Source organism: Embiotoca jacksoni, unplaced genomic scaffold, assembly GCF_022577435.1.
Source record: "Embiotoca jacksoni isolate LCO1_2020_lvr unplaced genomic scaffold, fEmbJac1.0.p SCAF_2, whole genome shotgun sequence".
NCBI lineage: Eukaryota > Metazoa > Chordata > Actinopteri > Embiotocidae > Embiotoca > Embiotoca jacksoni.
The window spans coordinates 3,114,364-3,136,399 of NW_027185340.1; the positions used below are offsets into that span (position 1 = coordinate 3,114,364).

Here is a 22,036-nt window from a genome sequence, read left to right on the forward strand (position 1 = left end):
GTGAATTGTGTAGATTAAAATACAACAATTTGTTTCTATCTTTACTATCTATTCTCAGTTATGATCGTAGACCATCATTTCCATTCAGAGGGGGGTTAGGAGGGGGGGGGGGGCTGCTCACTGACCAAACCAGCCTGTGCTTTGAATGGTGTGCAGGACTGTGCAGCAGCCTACCTGCTCCGACGCTCCTCGTGCGCCCGTCAGTCACCGCGGGATCCTCCAATCGCAGCGCACGTGCGCCCGTGACTCCTCCCCGGTGTATAATTGAAGTTTCTTTAGTTTCTTCCGCGGAGCCTGCACGCAGTGTTGTCCGATCCGCGGAGGGATTAAATACACAACTGCGGGACAATGTTTTCCAGGAGCCTGAGCCTGTGCGTGACCCTGTGTTTGTGGATTACAGCTCTAACGAGCCCGGGGAGCGCGTCCGCGAGGAAGCAGGACGACTCTTTCTTCACTGCCAGTATTTATCGAGCGAGATGCGCCTCGAGATGCCTCAGCCTGCACATCACTCGCATCTCTGCTTTCTTCAAGCACTCCCAGGTACGAGCGTGTGGTCACTGAAACTCCCGGCAAAATGTTGAAATTCAGCAATCCGATGTTTTATTTCAGAAATGAAAACGTGCCGGTGGATGCCCTCCTCACAAGTCAAACCTGTTTCTCTTGAGCCCATTGTGAAAAGACAGGAGCAGGTCACCGACGCTGCCGTGCGCTTCATTAGTTTTACTCTCTCTTGTCAGTCATGATCCCCTGACAGGGAAGTTGGACCGTTGTGAACGGAAGGTGACACCAAAATAGAAGCAGCAGCAGCTTCAGATATGCATCAATGTAATAGTTGGAGTTGTTTGCAAAGTTACCACATCGCATGTATGTGCAAAGACTTCCACGTCAATCCAGCCTAATGAACACATCGCAGTGTTTTTGGAGAGGGATGATGAATGCCCCTCAGTGGAGCCAATTTCCATTCATGACTTGCTAATTACTGGAAAATGAGATACCACTTCTTTCAATGCAAATGTGGTGGGTGCTGTTACTTTATATAGTGAGGGCAACTTTTCTCTCGCCTCGTATATAGTGAGAATTTCACACTGGTGTCCCCCACCAAGCATGATGTGATGCAGCCCTTGTTTTGAAGCTGCTGTAAATTAGCTGTATGCTTTGGGTGATTTGCTTGTGTGGTGTCAGAAGTTGTTTTTCACCCTCCACCGGACACGCTGTTCTCTCCCAGGACTCCCAGAGAAAAGAGCTGGTCACTGATTCTTCTCCCCTCTGTTCCTTTTCACCAGCTACCTATCCGCCTCTATGCTCATTTCATTTGCATTTGCAAGGCTTGTCTTTTTCTCAAGGTGCATTAATGAATCCCTAATTGTCAGGAAACATTGTGGAGTAAGGTAAATTTGTAATTAGGTCTAATGAATTAGCAGCATGCCGTTTGTTTTGTTCCTAATTAATGTTACTTTAAAAGCACTTATTGATCTGGTGTAATTCTTAATGCAGGTCCATGGGGCGCAGACCTACCGTGGTTAATTCTAGCAATTTTATTAAGGGATAATATACAACTGGGCTGAAGGACGAAATGCACTAAATTTCCCGTTAGTGCATCCAGAAGAAAGATTGAAAACAGTGTTTCTTGAAGCACAACTTGGCAAGTTGTGTCAGGGATTTGTTTTGAGAGGGTTCCAAGAGTGTACTGCTGCCGGAGGTTGCAAAGTTTGGGAATTAAATTAGTCACCAACTAAGAAGTCAAGTCTCACCTCTAATGAACAGCTAATAGTCAATATAATTGACTGCAGAGCCTTGGAGTCTGAGGCACTCCTCAGTGAGGGGAAATGAGAGGGAGGTATTTGTGTAAAGAGAGAGGCATTTTTGTGGGTAAGTGATAAGCAAGGTTGCTCAAGCGAGTTTGTGGGTCTAAGAATAGACGGCAATTGTTGATAATCTGCAAGGACTGTCTTATGCACTGTTCTCAACAGCCCTTTCATGTGCGAATGGGGGGTCTGGTCAGCTGCAAAAACATATGGCTCCTCCCTCCCTCCCTCCCTGCCTCCCTGCCTCCCCTCTACCCGCCTGCCCTCTACCCCCTGGCCCTGCCAATAAATGCCAGCATCACACCTCATAGGCATGAACAGGATACGCACCGGGCTACCGACGCTGATCCGCCGAGGTCACCTTCCTGCTAAATGCTGGAACCCAATTGTGCTAAATGTGATAAGCTCTAATGTAATGTTGCAACAACAGTGGATCATGCTCAGTCAGCACAACCCACAGGTGGATCCGCTTCCCCTGCCAGATCTTATTACAGCGACGGGTCGACAGGCAGCTCGGAGCTCCACTTCAATGATTGAGACGACAGACCTCTTAATTTAACTCGGACATCCTTCAGGAGTCATGTAATACTCGATAGGAAAACCAAGACACACAACACTTTCCATTTTAATGGAAATGAAATGCCTCGGCTGCATGTCAAAGCGCTGACTTTTGCCTACTGTTTCTTAATATTTTACTATGTCTACTCGATATCTAGCAATCTACACGGGCTGCTTATTTTGGTTATGGTACAAGAAACAGTTTGTCTTCTTGACACATTTTGCCGCTGAAATTTAAACCCTTTTTCATTTTAGCTTTAATTTGCTCACACTGTGAATACTGGAATGATTCTTGGGAGAATTTAGATGTTATTACAGATGTTGTGGACACCCACGCGTCTGTTCGTCTTGAGTGGCTGAATCAGAATACAAATCGGCGACTTTGTTTTAATCGCCGCGGCTCTAAATTAGTGTGAAATGGAAACAAGCTCCGAGTTGCGGAGTTAGGAAACCCATGGGTAGTCCATTGGTTGTCACATTTATAGCAACTGCAGATTTATAGACGTAATAGTATTTCCAAATACAGATATATCTACATTTTACTCCACTTTTGGGGAACTTGTCACCCCAGTACAATAGACAGAGGGGAACACCCAACTGTAAATATTAGCCTCGGACACTTTAAAATATTAAGAGCGAGCTGGGAGCCCCGCGCAATAATGTATTCTGAAAGCATCAGCCTTGTAGTCGATTATTTATGTGGGGACCTGTGAAGCCAAAAACAAGGTGTGTCCATGAGGTCTTGTTATTACATTCAAAGCAATAAAAATCTACCATTTTCAATTCAGTCATTCAGCTCTAATGTGCTGCGTAGTAAAGTCTAAGCATCTTGCTTGAGAGATTTGTGTTTAAAGTGAAGGGAAGAAAAAACATCGGAAAGTAGTTTTTCCGTGTCCCCTTGTTTTTCCCTTTGATATTAAATAACCTGCGGTGGAATCAAACTTCAGCCAGTGCTCGTCTCATGTGTGGAGTTTTTCATTAGTGAAGACAGCGGATGAATGGGGGTCTATGTAGCTTGGCCTCACCTCTCTGCAAATGCTTTTAAACCATGACAGTCCTGTGTGTAAATCTCAGCCCCCAGTGCTGCAACACCCTGAGCTACCTCATTTGACAAATAGACTTCATTCCTAAGTGGAGACAACTTTAACGCCAGTGTTGTTTAAAATTTCTGAAACACCCTTTTATGTTAACATTGGATGTGCACTGAACACATTAGCTCACTTTCAGAGCGCCTGTCAAATAATTCATTTAAAGTGAATAATTGATGGCTAGAATGACCACAGCCCTCACACCCACTCAAGTCAAAGCCTAAATCTTGAGGCCCTTTATTTTAGAGCTGCATATGTGCCTTCAAGGAGAAGTTATTTTGGTGTTGCCTGAGGACCCCGGAGCTGTCAAAGGACAGGCAGAGACACCAGTCTGTCCTTTGAAGTCCTGTCTCCTGTTAACTTGGCCATAAATGCACAAGGTCCCACAGACCAGCATTGTGTTCCACTAGTTCAATGCCGGAAGAGGCCAGATTAAATGCAGTTTGAAAACAAGTCATCAAAGTGACTTGAGATCCGTCTAATCCAAATCAGAGGCCCATAGAAAACAAAGATTTCCATTTTCAAAAGGTAGAAAGGTATCCTCAAAGATAAAAGGGGTTTTGTCCATGTTCCTCTCAGTTGTCTAGACAATACAACACACCCATGGCCACCTGCTCCGACTTCTCAGCTGACAACAGCCGTAATGTAGCTCTGTGGTAAATGCCTTGTTTACATGACTCCTCCAGTCACTCCACCGTCAGCAGCAAAGCGGAGTTCACCTTAGCCACACATTGGTAGACCGCTGTCTGGCTTCCGCTCCTCGACCCCAGTCGCACAGGAAGATATCTGGAAAGAATTCATTCAGCGGAGTCCTTGACAGTCCTCAGCACTGCATAATGTTCAGAGGAATGTCATAGTGAGTCAGAGGGATGAAGTCCTGACCTATAATTATTCCCCCGTTGGTCCCTGAAATGGTGGGGTCAGGCCTGGACAGCTGGGGCAACATCCTGCTGAGCTTCTCTGCTACGGGGATGCTGTCACACAGCAAAATTAGCTCCTCTGTGGATCTGGCCCTGTCTCCATTGATGGATGGGCGAAGGAAGGTGTCAAAAACAGGATTGATGATTTAGGACATGGTCGAGAGTTGTGACAATCTGTATACATTATCTGAAGGCATTGCCTGCTAGTGTAAATGTCAAAGTTATATTTATGTGGTGCCACCCGTGGGGTTTGGCTCGGTGGGATTGATCATTTTTGAATAATTTAACTTGCCAAACTCTGTAGGGATTTTACTTCTCAGAAAAACGATGCACAAAGGTGTAGTAGGTGAAACAAAAGGGCAGAAAACCTGCTGATGCACACTAAACCATCTCAGTCAAATTAGCACTAATTTCTGCTTCATTTGGTAGCAAAATTAAACAACTATTCCAAGTCTCGTCCTTAGTGCTCAGGCCGATGTATTTTTCATCCTTATCTGCAGGTTTTTTTTTGTTGAAGAGATTCTCTAAAGACATAACCGTCCAATCATGGATTCCTTTGAAGCCATTTGACCATTATCCTTGACACTGAAAGCACCGCACTTCCTGGTACTGGATGTCAAATTAAACCCTTTAATGATAAGTTCTCTCCCAATGTCTCATGGGAAATTTCTTCTGGATTACATTGTGGGAAAAGGCTTTGAACTTGGCATTGAACTTAAGCAGACCTTTTTGCCTGCAGACCCCTAAAGTTTGGCTTTATTTCACCGCTTCATTACTTTTATAGCGAAGCAGAAGGAACATCCAGAACTCCAGCCAAGATCCACGTCATTGATTGGGACGAATTTCAAACTCTAAACTACAATATTGGCGTCTGATTATTTGTCACGCATTCAGAGGTCTAGAAAAGAAGAGCAAAACGAGTATATAATCAATATTTTTACCGGAATAATTACATGTAATGTGAAAGGTGCGGCTTTTGGCAATGAACCCACCTGATGTTGAAGTTTTCCCTTCGCTTTATGCAAATTTTAAGCTTATTTTAGCTCTTTGTTTTGGATTTAGGGACTACAACTTTATTGTTAAACTTTACTGTCACTATTCTGTCCTGTGTGAGTGGGGCCCAAAATAAGAGCTAAAACGGAGAGTGATTACTAGACTTCATCATGTGACCAAAAACTCAACTCCAAATGATTTCTACCTTTAATTTTGACGGTATCGGAGTCAAAGTTGTGTTTAATGTTTTGTTCTGCTGCCTACGAGCGGGCTGAAAATCTGCTTTTTCCCCCCGACTTCAAAGGTTGAAATAAATGTCACGTTTTCTGACACACGGCACATTTAAACCATTTAGCCTCTTTTGTGGTGATCAGCTGGTCATTTCTTCTGAAGCTCTAACCTTGCACTCGCTATCCAAGCACAATTATGTTTGCAGAGAATAACAGCTTAATTCTTCGTCCTTATGGAATACAGGAAATTACCACTTGCACAAGCCATTTACCCCCACCGGTCCTTCGCTTGATAATCCTCTGTATTTACACATTGAGGCTTTATAAATACACAGCACTATTAGGACCAAATGCTGGCCTTGTTGGAGTGCAGAAGGTGGCCCTTCCACAGCAATTAGAGGAAATTGTCAGTATCTGCGGTCTACTCAGAAGTGCTGACATCAGTTCCTGCCTCAGTGACCTCGGGGACGTGTGTTGAGAGATCAAACAAATCCTTAAAAAAGCTGAGGTCACCACGCTCTGCTGAAACTGACCAGAGGTTTGCCCCCCCAGCCTCGGCACGGTGACCCCGCTTTCCTGCCTGGGTCATATGCAATCAGCACGCTAAAGCTCACTCAAAGTCACTCCATCAAATTTCTCTACTGTTGGCATTACTGTTAATCAAAAAGGCAGCGACTTAAGGAAAGCGGCAAGAACATATATCGTGACGAGAGAAAACTTTCATGTTCATTTGATGAATTAATTGTTTGAAATGTTTTTTCAAAAGTATCTGTGATGACTGATGATGTTTTTCCTTCTCTTTTACAGAATAATGGATCATTGGTGTGGTGCCAGAATCACAAGCAGTGCTCCAAGGTAGTGCGGTTTAATTTATTTCCTGAATGAGACGCATGCCACATACATGCCTCATTATCAGAGGATAATACAACAAAGTGTACGAGTCACGACAGGACTAGTTTTGTCATGCCTGCAGGAGTCGTTCACTGTTGACATAGACTACCATGAGGAAAAAAAACCTCTTCTTTTCAGCTAGTACTTTCCTTTGATTGCTTCGGCTTTCATTGATACTCATTTTCTCTTGTAATTAAAACACAATTAAATGAGATATGAAGCGGTTCGGTGCTTGTAGATTTATAAAAGCAAAACATGATTGTTTATCCTTTCTGTCCATTTGGCATTTCATTTGAATGCATTACGGTGTGTCTCCCGCAGGGCTTGTTTGTGTTTTTTGCCCTGTCCCAAAGAAGGTTGATAGAAAGCGGGTGTTGACAGCTCGTCTGAAAAGACAGCGCTGACATATCCTATCAGACTCTCCTGGAGCTGTTGACAAACCCCTCAGAGATGTGCTGTATAGACTGTAGACAGGGAACACTATGGAGGGCAAATTAAGAAGGAGGATGCGCAAGCAGAGCCGGGTCCAAGCAGAAATCTCAACAATGCTTTCTGTAGCTGCCAAAGGCTCTCATCTCCTCACACAGATGGTGAAACCAGGATCCAGTGCTGTGAGCCCATTAGGACTCAAAATAGGACGCGTGCAACACACATTCACAGGAGGACAGTTTCATGAAGCTGTGCATCTGGTTTTCCTCTCTTCTGGGTTTTTCTTCATGCTATGAAAATTTGTCAAAAATAACTTATGATATTGTAAAGATAACAAATTACTGTAGATGAAGTCCATACACTGTATGTATTTATCAGCTCTTTTTAAAGTCCACAGATATTGATGTACTTCTGGAGGAATGCATGGGCTGATTAGCATTTTTGCAAAACGCAGTATTACAATGATGGTGATTGATTGAAAACTCTGAGTGACTGCAGTTATTTATGCTTACTTAACATGGCCTCACATGTGGAATTCATATTAATCACAATCAGTGTCTAGTATCAATTGCTTTGCAAAAATCCCCCTTAGTGTTTGATGTCTAAATTCCTCTTTTGAATTTCAAATGGTTTCCTAAGAAATTTGCATTTGTCTTGGATACAGCCGAGCTATTGTGCCTTCTACTGCATCTGCAAATGTATACGTTATTTCTCCTGTCCTACTTATATAAGTGTTTACGACATGCTGTTCTACTACAGTGCTGATTTTTTTTGTTTAAACTGTAAAATTAATTATTTGTTGTGAAGTAAAATTGGTTTCATCATTAGATATAATGTGTTAATATAAAAATCTCAATGAAATGCACTTGATGCAACTTGAGTTTTGAAACATTTGTGACAGGCGGTAAAGCTTTGTTTTCACCATGATGTTGTTGAAACTCGTTTCCCTTCCTTTCCACTGTGATAGCCAACATCAGCTCTTGGCACGAGTCATTCCCGAGTCAGTCGGCAGTGTTTTATGTTTGAAAAATACTTCTGCTGGCTGCGAGTCTTAAGGACAGCACAACGTTTTCTTGATCAACCAGCTGACATTACTGAAACTCTGCGAATGTCCAAAATCTCTTTAATGGACTTCTTGTTCTCACGGCTTTAACAAACATGCCAGTTAGCACTTCTTTATTCTACTTGTAGGCTGTGATTTGAAGTAAACCCATAAAAATAATGATATGCTTGCATTGCCGTGTCACTGCTCGGATGCTCTTCTTCTTTGTCATTCCAGTTTTGAGGGCTCTCCGAATTTAATTAATTTAATTGTATCCTCGGTGTTGGTTTAGGCTTTCAAGATGCAGCCCAAGGCATGGTGCTTAAGTTTAATTTGCTGAAAGAAGTCAATATTTTGGTGGCAAACGCCACCACGCTTCACTTCCTCATCAATGACTTGAGTGCACACTAACGCCCTGTGTGCAGTGTGTCAAAACAAAGCGCTATTGTGGCCGCTCGAACAATCGTACCAAATGGGCTGAAGCTGTACAGTGGCTCCCTGTGAATAGCGCCACAGCCGCTGATTAGCCTCTTCACTTCATGAACAGCACACAGTCAAACAGAGAGACAAAGGCAGCGGCTCCGGGGGGAGTGCGTTAGGGCAGAAGGCCTGTCCACCCAGGAGCTGATGTTAAAGAGCTCCCTGCCCGTGAAGAAATGCGAGGAAGGGCCGCCTAATAGTTCGGACAAAGATGCTGTGACCCCGTCCATCTGTCTGCATTTGAGGAAATCAAAGCCTCCTGTTTCCATTTGTGATGAGAAAGTCATCCCGGTCATCTTGTATGCCGTGTCCGGAGTCGGCCCTGCACTCAGTGTCCCCATTGTCATGGTAATTAACCCGCTTGCCCTCTCTCCAGAGCAGAGCGAGGTGGCATTTAAAGCGCCGGAGAGTCATTATCATGCCACAACAGTGGACCAGCAGACAAACCCCATTCAGCTGGAGACGCCAGGAAAGCAGACAGCAGGCATTTCTATGAGCTATTGTCATTGTGTCTCCCTACTGTTACAGCTCCCCACTTGAGAAGTTTGGATGTGTTCCCTAAAAACTTTGAAAAACTCCAGGGAGTTTTCCTTTTTTTTTTTTTTTTTTTTTTGCCACAGCAAAGAAAAGACATTTTGTGTGTGTGTACATGGGAGAGTGTGCAGAAGCAGCCAAGAAGCTTTCCACGTTCAGGGCATAGCTGATATTAGCAAAGTATGCTTTTCCCAGGGGTGTGATCCAGACTCCACATCAAATGCTAGGACTGACTTGAGGCAGTTAAATGCCGGTCCGCAACAAAGAAGTGCGCTTCATTACTCAAACTTCTCTCAGGGAAGGATGAGAAGAAAGGACATGTGCGTAACGACTGGATAAGTTGGCCAGCGGCGACTCACTGGAAAGTGCCCATCACTTTTAATTCTGGAGAACAAAAAGTGTAATACTTTTCTTGCAAGCACAGCCATTTAAAAGAAAAAAAAAGAAAGTATGTACTTTCCCCCTCCACTGAGACTGATATCTCAATGAATTAGATTGAGCTGTGATCAGGCTGATGAGAATTACAGTCTGTCATATAACATCTTTTAGCAGGGAGATGTTGACTTAGCCTTACATTTCTCAATGAACCCGTCGCGGCCTTGCATTTACTTATCAGGCATTTGCAGAGAGAAAAGCTTTAAAACGCGGAGCAGCCTGGTCGCCATATGACGGCACTGCGTCGCGCATGTCTTTCATAGATGTCTCGCATGTCCCAGGTGGCTCTTTTGAGTGCTCTTTCCTATCAATCACACCCTAAGCCGCAAATTCCAGCACAAGAATAAGAAGTGTTTACTCTTTTGGATTACACGCGCCCTCGTCTTCACATCTTGGAAGCTTTGGAGCGGTTTTCTTGAATAACAAACGCTGGAATGCCACTATGTCACATTCAAAAGTGTCTTTCAAAGCCCACTGTCAAACCCCCCCTCCCCTACCAACCCACACATTTTCTCACGCCAAGATAAAATAGTCTAAACTTCCCCATCGCTTGTTCTTCTTTTGAGACTCAGTTGAACCTATAAAATGTATTCAGAAGCACCACCTTATTTCCCAGTTTGCATTTATCTCAATTAAAAACAAAGAGGAAGAGGTCACTTTCATTTGAAGCTGTGAGAGCGGCGTCTATGCGGTTTACAAGTCTTTTGTGTGGTCATCTGTTCTTTTGGGGTTAGGTAGTATATTTTGAGGTGCACTGAAAAGATGTGATAAAGTGGGCGCTGCTTGGTAGTTTTACAGCTGGTCATGGCTGGAATTGTTAGGTGTTTAGACGGACTTCAAAGCACCTTTTGGTCATGTTGAAGCCAGACATTCATCTCACCTCCCTGTGTTAGTCACATTACCAGCACCAACACCTCAAAGCAAGCTAGGCTAGAAATCAAACTGTCAAGTAAGCTGCATCTGGACTGCCTGCCATCGGTGTCAGCAGGCAGACCTAGCCAGTCTGACTTCATTTATTTTCCGATTTCATATATATGAGAATTGAGTGGTGAATTCGGCGAAGGAGGTGGAGATCATGCGAAGACACGGCTCTGTAGTTTCTCTGAAGCGTCGAGTATTTTATCTAGTTTGAGGCAGTGTGATTGTTAGTGTTGGTGTGTGGGTGGCAGAGGAGTGTGAAGCAGGGCTGGTCAGTCCCAGCAGGAAGGACCTGATCTGGACATGGTTGTTAAGTTTCATTGGTTAACTGGGGTGGGGGGTCGCTTCATTGGCTGCTATCTGTGGAGCTCATTATTCACATGGTGGGTGGCAGGGAATGAAAACCCCCACAGCAACAAAAAAAAAAAAAAACAACAACCAAAGATGTGGCCACAGGAGAGGAGGCAAAGAGGCTGTGGAAGTGCAGTTTAGACTTCTTCAACACTGAAAGCACAAATCTAATGCTGCTCTTTGCAACACTGTCAGCTCCACGTGAGTGATGAGCACCGCAGGAAATCCTCCACGAAGAAACAAACCCACTATCTCACACCGACCTGTGCATTTTACTGATCCTGCAGAGCACGGGGGGCTTTCAGATAGTTGCCATTTATTTTTTAAGATCATCAACCTTTCTCAGAAATCCTGATTTCCCATGTTCTCCCTGTCAGAAGGGATTTCATTCTCTTGAAGGATTAATGTAATCAAAGCTGCTGTGAAATCCTCTTTTAGCCATAATGATCAGTCCCACTGAGACAATCTGCTGTCAACTAAGTATTTACTCTCCATCTGAGGACGTATTGGCTGAATAATATGTATTAAAGTGCACACATCACATTGACTTTGCCATCATTTACTTCCCGAGCTCATGTGTTGAGAGGTGCTGAAGCATGAAATGACTCTGCAGCTTTATTTAAGGCCCCTTGTTAGTATTTTGTCACCACACTGATCTTGCCAACAGCCACATTAGTGAAAGGAAAATTAGAATGTAAGAATCTTAAAGCTGATGTTCTCAGTAGATGGAGGGGGGCTTATCAATTTATTCCAGCTCCACTCAAAGCTGCTGCATCCCGCTGATAAACCCCGTAGATTGTGTGTGACAGTTTCAGGCCGACGGAAAAGCAGAATGTGTGTCAAAGACTCGGCGATCAGCAGCTCTCTTAACCTTCGACTTGAAGATGGTCGAGTAATTTAGATTTCCAGACTGAACATTTAACCGAGATAAAGAAAACACAATTTAGTTTTAGTTTTTCTTTCTACTGCTATAAAAATCCAAAAGTCATCCTCGTCAACATGCCCAGGTTTGCCCTCTCTTTGTAAAGTTTTTGTTTTGCTTTTTGAATTACGCATAAAAGGGAATTCATTGTCTACTTCAAACAAACACAGTGCATTATATCACAGTTATTTTGGGCTTCGCATTACTTCTCAACCTGGACGTATTACAATTCAAAGGAAGGAGCTGTTAGTTGAAGCTGGTGAGGGCAAGTAGGATTAGTGAATTTCAAGTGTTTCTGAAACTCAAATAAACAAGTGGAGATAGTGGTGGAATGTGACTGGAGCACGGGATTAGGACGGCTCCCCCCTCCGCTCCCCGGCGTGCTGTGTTTTACATGTTGTTGACCTACATTGGAACAGAATCTCCGGGTCTGGTCTCATTTGATTTGAGATGAGGGGGCGGATAGAGACAGCTTGAGTGGTCACTGCAGGAACAAGCCAGCAGGGCTGACATCGTCTATCTTGTTTACTATCTCCTCAATCTGCACTGACTGATGTCGCCTCGACGGAAATTCATTTTTCATCTTCTGCATGGAAAATGCGAGTTCATTATTGTTGCAGTAAATCAAATGTATAGACAGTTTGAATAAATGGCCGTGGTGCTGAGGAAGTGTTTTATCATGCGATCCCGTTTTCAGCTGCCTTTCTATACATCGGTCATCATAACATTATGCGGTGTGATGGTGTGGGAGTGAATTCAGTAAATCGTGTGTAGACGTGCCGTGGTTTTCAGATAACAGTGGGAAGGGCTTGGCTTTCCCATGCTATGTCACAGTGAAAGGCCTGCTGGCCTCTTTATCACCCATCTGACCCCACATGATGGATACATCCTGTTGAGTCTAATTGTCATGAAATGTAAACTGAGCCCAGAGGTAGGTGATAACTGAGGCTCCACTTACAGCCACAGTAATTTGGACTCTTGTCACTGCACAATATAACAACTTGAGATGGCAGAAGAGCTGTAAGAGAAGGAGCCCTCACAGGGGAGTGAGGTGTGTGTTTGTGTGTGCGTCTGGGTGAAACTTCAAAGTCATTAAGTATTAAGTGAACTGCTATTGCATTCCACAGCAGACAAAGCACAATTTTGGCTAAGCTGTGTGGGCTTTTTGCTCATAAATAAGGCAGGCACCTCTGATTGTGGGGTGAATGTATAATTCATGCATTGCCCCTCCTGCTCCTCCTCTTTTTCGTCTCACTTTCCGCCTAGCTATTCCTTTTCAGCTCTTTGTTGTCTGCGCCCTCAACTGCATTTAAATTAATAATTAAAGTGATGCTCAAAGAATTTCTGTGACGCCACCTGCTAGGTTACTCACCATCTCCGAGCCTGGCTTGACAAACAAAACGGAAAGACTTGTAACCTATACATTACATTTCATTTCACCTCACCGGAGCTGGGAAAACGACAGTGTTTTAGTTGGTTGTAAAGATGAAGGAATTAAGACACTGGAAACGCTCACAGCACTTGTCCCTGTCAGGGCAGTAAAACACTTTGAGATTTGGAAAATGTACTTATTTGTGTAAGGGAAATTGGAAGAGGCCTGCGTCAATTTGAATTAATAACGCAGTTGTATGACTTAAAATCAGGAAATAATGTTGATAGGTTGCTGTGATAATACAAGTACGAGCAGGCAGCTCGTCTTTCCTCAATCCAGCTGTGCCAAAAGTGATAAACAGATACTGGCATGATAAGGTGTTTTTGCAACTAATACCAAGTTTCCATGATGGTTTGGATGTACGTTTAGACAGACAGACAGACGGCTGGCCGCTGACATGTTGCTCCACACATAGTTTACCTGGTCTCCACATGGGCATCATTTGAAACACAAGAGGTGCTTCAGCACCAACATACAGTAATTGTTGTATTTCCTGACTATGCAACAATTCTCCGCTGACACTGTGAGCCCTTCGGGTTTCCTGTTAGTTTGCAGAGGATTATGTAATTGCAGAATAGAAAACCAGAGAGAAACTGCTGCAGTATGATTTCGTCTTTTTTCCCCACTGAAAAAACTGACCAAAACTTTGTAGGAATATTAAAGATGCGCTCCCATTCCTTCTCACAGCTTTTCTGTTGCCTGCAAAACATCAACGCCAACCGATTCAAACCGCTTAAATACAATTACTGAAGGAAACTCTAATTGCTCTTTCCTCTCTATAAAGTTTGTGGCATTATTAAGATAAGCAAGCTCCTGTTTAAAAAGTCATTTCGTATTTATCAGCTCCTGTGAGAGCTCGCTCAGGATAGAGTTGCAATCGTACATCTCAAGTCAGCACACTGTTAATCATTCTGATCTACCTGATCCACCCACTGTCTGCTCAAGACACACACCTGTGCTGATTTACAGCGGTGCTGACATTACATACGCGATATCTCTTGGACTTGACACACTATAAGGTCACGTTAGGTTGAGGAAGTAGTGTGTCTAGACTTCATAACCGCTCACGACGTGAATATCTTCTTCCTGATTTACTCTCAGTATTTTTACAGTCCTTTGAAACCTAATGGCACGTTAGAGACGTATTGGAAAGCTTTACCAGCATATGATTTTACACTCAATCGGATCACAGCTCCAGCGCCCGATGAAATATGTTTCAGCCTGGTTAAACTGTAATGAGAGTCTCAATGAGCCCCTTCTGTAAGACAACTCTAAAGAGTTTAGCCATGCTGCTAATTTATTTGTCTAAAAAACAGATTATGGATTGAAACCACGCTGATTTTTTAATTTATAAGGCAGCTTGAAGGAAAGTTTGTGTCATGAATGAGAAAGAGGGAGGAAACAGGAAAACCATCAAAAGTAATGGTCCTGATTGTGGTTTTACTCTGAGAACTGAGGGTTAGAGAGGGAATGAGTGATGTACAGAGAAACTAGAGTCATGTCCACTGTCATGCAGAAAAATCCAGCCGTCTCTCCGTCTGTTTGCAAAGTGTTCTGTAAAATTAAGTTCCCCTGAACCGCCGAAATAATTGAAAAGTCTAAAATCTTTTCTCCCTGTCTTACGTTTAATGTGCCACCACCAGGGTTTGGAAAGAACTTGGTTTAACTGTATAGACTAATGATGGACTGTACTTGGTCTCCACTTCCAAATAGAGTTTAATTAATTAATTGATTAGTCAATTAGTGAATAAACTTAATTTTTAGTGAACTAAATATCTCTGAGTTTGCATCGCTTTGGTCCAATGAAGCAAACAATCTGAAGACGTGAAAGTGGACTGTGGGAAATAATAACAGGCATTATTCATTTATTTATTTTTTGACAAAAAGATTCATCAAGAAAGTAATATTTACATAAAAGCTTGTTTTATCTGTCAGAATTGCCAAACACGCTGCAATGGTGTAATCATTGACATCTTTTTATGTTCTGTTATTATGGTTAAGAAATAATTAAGAAGAAGTAATTCAAAAGTCTTTGCACTATTCAAGGCTTGGTGTAATAGTGCACAGACAATTTTGGAGTTAGAGCATTTCAAAAGGACAGTAAGGGAAACTTGGATCTGAATTTTTAGTACAATAGAGGAGGACATGCATTGTTAAAACATTTCTATTATAAGACGTAAACGGCATTTGGTGAAAAACACTGGGGCATGGTGGTACAGTTGCTTACTCGGCTCCACCCTTGCTCCATTTAAACAAAAAACAAAAAATGTTTTTTTTTCCAGGATCGTACAAAGTTTGCTATTTCATGCCAAGATTGCATAAAACAGGCGACTCTAATCCAGTCTGCAGAATGTTTCCTGAGACCTTGTTTTCTTTTACAGTCCACAATTGACAGTTCATTAAGTGACTTTTTTTGCACACATAATGCGTCAGGGACATTGTGCTTGCTTGTAGGCTGGGAAACACACCCAAAAATGGTCACAGGGTAAAAGTTGCAGGCTCCAGAAACATGGCCTCATAAAATTGTTGGCAAGTGAAAGTGCATTGGCCTTGTTTGCGAAAGATATATCACATGATAAAAAACTAATGCTTTGTCTGCGCTGCAATGTGAGCCTGGTGTTTTGAAATGTATCTACTTTGGAGAGCTTTGGAAAACCTCAATATGAACATGCTGGCTTAGTGTAGATGGAAGGGCAAAAAACAAAGAGAGGAGAGATGAGTCTTAAAATATCTGGATTTGAATGGACATGCTGAGAGAGATTGAAAAACAGGGACAAAGAAATGAAAGAAGAGAGAAGATATAAGAAGTGAGAAGAAAGTTGAGGGTGGACGGAAATAAAAGTGAAATAGATTGAGAAGGGAGGGAATACGTGGAGTAAGTGCCTCTTTCACTAGAGCCCAGCAGCTTACTCCTGGATGGGTCGATAGATATGAGCAGAGAGCTGAGAGCTGAGAGCTGCTGGAATAATTGAGTCCGGTCATTGGCAGTGTGAAAAGCGCCAGGCCAGCAAAAAAAAAAAAAATAGCCATAACTCAACGAGATTGGAGGTGAGATTTACAATGAGTGTGATCAACAACAGAGATTCCTCCATATCGGAGTCTCCCAGAGGAGCAGAGAGCTGTGGCTTCAACTCGAGGGGCAGCAAAGGCACCTTGTAAATATTTGTCGGCCCCACTCGAGCTCGACACCGACCGTCAGCGCTGGGATCGATGCGTTCGTCTCCCAGATGTCATCTCTAAACTTTTGGGAGAGAAAGAACATAATGGGGTGCATATCTTTTTATTTTTTATTTTTACAGGTGCCTCCATGATTTTGTGTCTGCTAAATTTCATTTACAAAATAAGGGAATCAGTCATAGCTGTCTCGCACATCTCCACGTGACTGTGCAAATATGTTCGGGCAATATGGGAAAATGTCATCTGCATCAGTATGAATTATGGCCTGTCATTTATTTTGTACACGCTGTGTATTTTTAAGCCTGCGGCAACCCTGACTGGTAGCAGTTCATGCTTCATTAACTAAAACAAAACACCAGTGTGACATTTTATATATGCACTTTTCTCCTAGTTTATGTTATTCCAGTCACTCACTTGGGGCAGTAAGCATTTTTTTACGACGCGGGTGGAGATCTTATGATGGAGAAAAGCACTTTTATACACAGCAACCCTCCCCCCCTTTTCTCTTCCTTCCCTCTCACACCCCCCCTCCACCCCTCATCCCAGGCATGAAAAAGTGAAGATGGGCTGTGGCATTGGCTGCCATTCAGCCTGACTCTCTCATCGGCCCCACAGAATGCCTTTCAGGGTCCCCCAGAGTAACAACTGCTGCGTTTTATTACAGCGTGAAATGGGGAGTGAAAGACCGCTATGGATGTTCCTACTTAACCATGCAGAATGTGTCACCATTGGGTCGGAAGATAAGAGGACAAAGGGGAAAATCAGCCGCTCAAAATGCCTTTGTGAAGAGTGCAAGTCCATAGAAACAACCCCATGCTCTTGTTTACATCTCAGAAAAAAAAAGAAAAGAAGAAGCATTTGTGTCTTTTTGGGGTGAAATTTGTCATGAAATATGTTAACATCTCATAGAATAATTACCTTATGCTACTCAAACAGATGGTCTCTGTGTTGCCAGCCTGTGTGATTTGCTTGAGGGAGACCCAGTGCCGGCTCCCAAACCCAGCAGATATACCATGTCCAGCTCAATTATGTTCTCTCCCCCCGGTTCCATGGTGGGTTTTTCCAGATTATGTCTGAGAAGTCAAACACTAGCTATTGGCGATGAAAGATGTGCAAATGTTTGAGGTTTTCCAAACTCCAGTGGGACCTGCTAATACTACCCACAGATATCTCCTGAAGTGACCCCGATAGTTTAGTTGTGGTACTTTTCTGTGCTTTTTCTGCATAGAGGAAGTTTAACGTGGTTTGGATGTAATTTAGCATTTTTGTTTTGTTTGTTGTCATTAATATTTAGTGGTAGAAATCTCACTGACCAAAGGTTAATGTAAGAATTGTTTTAAAATCTTAACATATAGAAGCAAGAGTACATGTTTCAGGAGGATGAGGGCATGTATACTGCATTAGATGGGGTGAAGGTGGGCCACCCCCCACCAAAAAAAAAAAAATTGCACAAGAGCTCATAGAAAATATTATGGCTCTATCCCAAGTATGTTTTCCGTTGCATCGGTAACACGGTTCAGACGGAGCACCAAACTGTGTAAATATGAATCAGGCACTTGATTGATGAGAGCACCTTTGTAATTATATCCAGCCGTCGTATTTGCTTTGGCAAGACATCTGTCGTCGGCCCTCCTCTTCCCTACTTAAATGTCAGGTTGTGGGTGTGGCTGGGGAGGGACGCTGACAGATTGTCAGTTTTCAGCACACCTGCAGGGAGCTCGCTGCCTCGACACAGATGCTTATCTTCTTTTAAGAGTGTCGTTTACGATAAATCGTGATAAATTTGGAGAATACAAGTTCCCTGGGTGAAATTTTTATTCGGTGGGAAGAGTTAATAAAAAGGAACAAAAAAAAACTTTGAGATGTGATGGGTGAGACGACACTTAACAGCCAAGCATTCTCAACTGTGTCGCAATATCTTTGGTACGCAATGTGCTGTGTTAAGTCATGCTGTTTGGCACGCAAGCATGAGCAGCTCGAGGTAACGATGATTCTATTTTCACTCGTTTAGTTGTGATTGTGGTGAACCAGAAAAGGATTCATCCTTAAGAAAAGCCCACGGAATGCATTCAGTCCATGCACACGAGATCTTTCAATGAGTAAAATGAGCTTGATCCCCGGGCTTATGTGTGTATGTTCAGTGATTTGTAGAGGGGATTTGGGGGCTTTAACATGTGCGTCTACTGGCAGAGCGTCCTTTAGACACTGGTGCTGCACAGTCATTGCCTCAACACCTCATTGTTCCAGTGTGGTGCTTGTACGAGCCTGGGATGCTGAGGTTGCCGCTGCTGCTGCGCCGCTGGCTATGCTCCCAGCGGACATAATTGAGAACAGAATTAATGATATAAGGTCACCATATTATTAATAGCAGATGATTTTACAACTGCATAGACTGAGGCATAACTTGGACAGTGCAGTTGAGCTCGTATGTCATCCTAAATCGCAGAGGTGTTACAGCGGTTTCACCTGATCAGCTCCGTAGAAACCACATAAGTTTCTTTTGGAGCTCTCTGCTGTCACAACCTTCCAAGGTGTCCATTTTTCCTTTCGGCACTTTATATTTCGTATTACTGGAGCGATATCTATATTGCTATGAAGTAATTAAGAAAATACTTCCCCTCCCAACCTCCTCCCCTCTCTGGAACCGGCCGTGTAACACTCAACAGACTGTCCACGCAGAACTTGTCGGCTGCCTCAGACGAGGCTGGGCAAAGCAAAGACCTTACAGAGAAGCGGAGTGTAATTGAGAGCTGGCAGGATTGTTCATGGTCCTGATTGCAGCATATTCCTCCAGAAGCAAGGTTTATGTTTCATCACGCGCCCGTCCACCACACTCCATAAAAAGCAAATAAACTTTTCACTGGCAATGGCATAATAATGACAGAGCTGGCTAATGAGCAAATTAAATAGTAATAAATACAACTCTGGCCCCCTAACTGAGATGTGAAATATCTTGCATCAACTCTTCGTGTTTAATGTAGTCTCTACAGTAGGCGCCCTCATTTAACCACTCCTTTATATTGTACCTTACATAACTCTACATGTTTTGATAATCTGTTTTCAGGAGTCTCTTTTTTATTCTGGCCAAGAGCAGACTTGGTGATGGCAGGTCTCCATATCATATTCCTCCCTCCCACTGACCAACATATTGGACTGTCCTGGATGAGGAATATCGGAGAATGTGTTGAAAATTCACTGCTGCATCGACCTTAGCTCTGTAGATGGTGAAGGAGTCTAAATTAAACGGGGTTGAATGAGTGACTTTGGCAGGTCGTTGGTTGGTGCGGTTTGGGCTGCTCCCAGTGCAGTACAGAAGCAGCCTGGCAGAGGTTTGACTGAGCTTGCTCTTCTCTTTCACACCAGCTCTCAGCGGCCAGCAGCAGCTGAGCACATAAGACCCGAGCTTCTCTCAATCCCAATCTGAGCACATTCCCTTCCCTGCAGCAGGATCTGCCTGATTCTTTTGGACATGCGTGGACCTTTGTGGTACACTTCATTCTCTTTTATTGAATTTGATTTGTTAAGGATGAGTTGTTGTATCTAAAGCAAGAGGAGTTTGACCAGATTGGTAAACTTTCATTTAAAATTTTATCATACCATTATGTTTGGCAAAATGAGCTTGAATTTCACTCACGCTGAGGTTTTTCTTTTATCTTGCGCCTACTCCAAACATTCAGCAAATTTGTTCCACGTGCACAAAAAAAAAGGGAATCCCAAGAACTTTAAACTGAGTGTATCATTTATTAAACGCTCTCTGTTCAGCATGGTAGAGAGAGGGGAGTTTTGTGCCAGTGACAGAGTGTATCAAGCCCAGACATGAGCAGGAAAAGTGGCGGGATGAGAACGAGGCGTAGACAGCATGGGAGGCTTGTAGTGTTAAAGCGTGAAGAGAGGATCTGTCAGGGCCCACACCAAGCAAAACCCAAGCATGGGTAGATTTCTAGAGACAGCTTGTGGCTGTCTGCTCATAACAGACAACCCCATTTGCCCCATGTTTGCTTTGGTGGAAGACTGTTTATGTCCTTTGAAGGTATGCCCGGCATCTGGAACAAAAAGGGGTGTGACTGCTTGTTGTGAACGTGGTAGGGGAAGTGCCCGAGTGAGGTGCCTGACAGGCAGCCAGCGCACGAGCACAGAAGGCACCATCTCCACAGCAGCAGCTCTTTGATGTGGCTGGTTCTTTGAAGAACTGACACCCTTCTCCTTTTCACAGTGCCTGGAGCCCTGCAAGGAATCCTGGGACCTGAAGGAAAACCAGTGCCAAGATTTATGCGAGGTATGTCACTGCCACAAATACTGTGGTTACCTCAGAGTTGAGTGTTGGAGCTTTTCAGACCAAGTGGGAAAATTCAATAAGAGGAAAGTTTGAAAGGAGTGTGAACCAACTCTTTCTGCACTGTAACAACACCCTCTGTGAGGCTGATTCAAAGCTGCTTAATGTGCTCATCGCTCCACTGAGTCACAAGTCAAGGGTTGAAATGTAAACAGGACAATCACTGTTCACCGAGCTGCCTGTTTGTAGCCAGGCAGGTTGGTCCTAAAAAGTCATCTGACAAATGCTTTTCCCTCTCTTTCTCCTCCTTTCTTCTTTTTCATCAGCCCCTCTTTCCCAAGAAGCACTATGAGTGTCTTACAAGCTGTGAGTTCCTGAAGTCGGTAGAGGGCGTGAAGCAAGGCGACTGCCCTGCCCCGGAGAAGGCCAGCGGCTTCGCGGCAGCCTGCGTGGAGAGCTGCGAGGAGGATGGAGAGTGTTCAGCTGTCAAGAAGTGCTGCTCCAATGGCTGTGGCCACACCTGCCAGCTGCCCAAGAACCTCTACAAAGGTAATGGCAAATATACTTGCATCACACTGTTTTACACCATTCGGCAACAACGCTTTGATTTCCAAGTTTTAATCCTGAAGAATTCAGTCCTGGTTGATTTGGCAAACAACAGAGGAGCAACTGGTGTATCAGCTTACAGTGCAACCACACCAAGTCTCTTTGCCTGACCTGATTTCATCATGCACATGGCACAGGTATTTTTCCAACCACAGAAGGACACATTAAAACCTTACCTTCCTTTTCGGAGTTGGAGGTGCACTGCCTGTTGCCTCCGGCTGCCCCTTTCTTGTTCCATTACGGCAGTTTTTTTTTTAAACGGATCCATTAATGAAAGTATGCCAGCATTCACATTTGTAGATAAACAATAGCGCTATTGTTGGTGACAAATTTGCTTTTCCACGGAAATGGAAAAAAGCGCAGTAACACCCCCCCCCCCCCCCCCCACCCCTATGTTCTCCCAGTTGAATGCTTTTAATGTGAAGCAGCATCGGTGGGAGAGGAAAACTGCGAACACAGAGGCTGTTATCAATGAGATCAAATGAAAACCATTAAAGCTGGAATAAATACATGTATGCTGAATCCCTGGGATGACGAGACTCTGCCAAAGACACATATGACTTCTATATAAAGAAGTAATTTCTTTATGTAAATACACTGAGTGGTTTATTAAAAGCATATTTAAACTTTAATATTCCTATAATACTGTATTGATGGAATTTCAGAGAAAGTCTAAAATAAGAGTAATATATATTGTGAACAATAGTGAAGACTGTGATTTCTTATCAGCATCACTGATATAACACAATTAAATATAAAGTAAATTAACTGCAGCACTGAAAACAGCCCTTATCATCCACTTTTCCATGTGGTTTCCTTTTTTTGTATCGGCCTGTTCCTGCTTCTCATTGAAGTGATGACACTGAATTAAATATTCACGCTTTAAACTCACCATTTTATACACGTCTTCCTAAAATGCAGCCAGACATTTGTTATCTAACTTTCTCAACTA

At 43.3% G+C, this 22,036-nt stretch overlaps 1 protein-coding gene across 1 annotated transcript in view; it reads left to right on the forward strand.

Annotated features, from left to right (window-relative positions):
* The first annotated feature begins 252 nt into the window (after positions 1–252).
* LOC138200941 (anosmin-1) overlaps positions 253–22,036 on the forward strand; it is a 40,555-nt gene continuing 18,771 nt past the window's right edge. The window contains exons 1-4 of the mRNA XM_069153962.1: positions 253–540; positions 6,402–6,449; positions 20,419–20,481; positions 20,805–21,027. Of these exons, the coding sequence (XP_069010063.1) occupies positions 349–540; positions 6,402–6,449; positions 20,419–20,481; positions 20,805–21,027 (526 nt within the window). The 5' untranslated portion in view covers positions 253–348. The remainder of the gene's footprint in view (positions 541–6,401; positions 6,450–20,418; positions 20,482–20,804; positions 21,028–22,036) is intronic.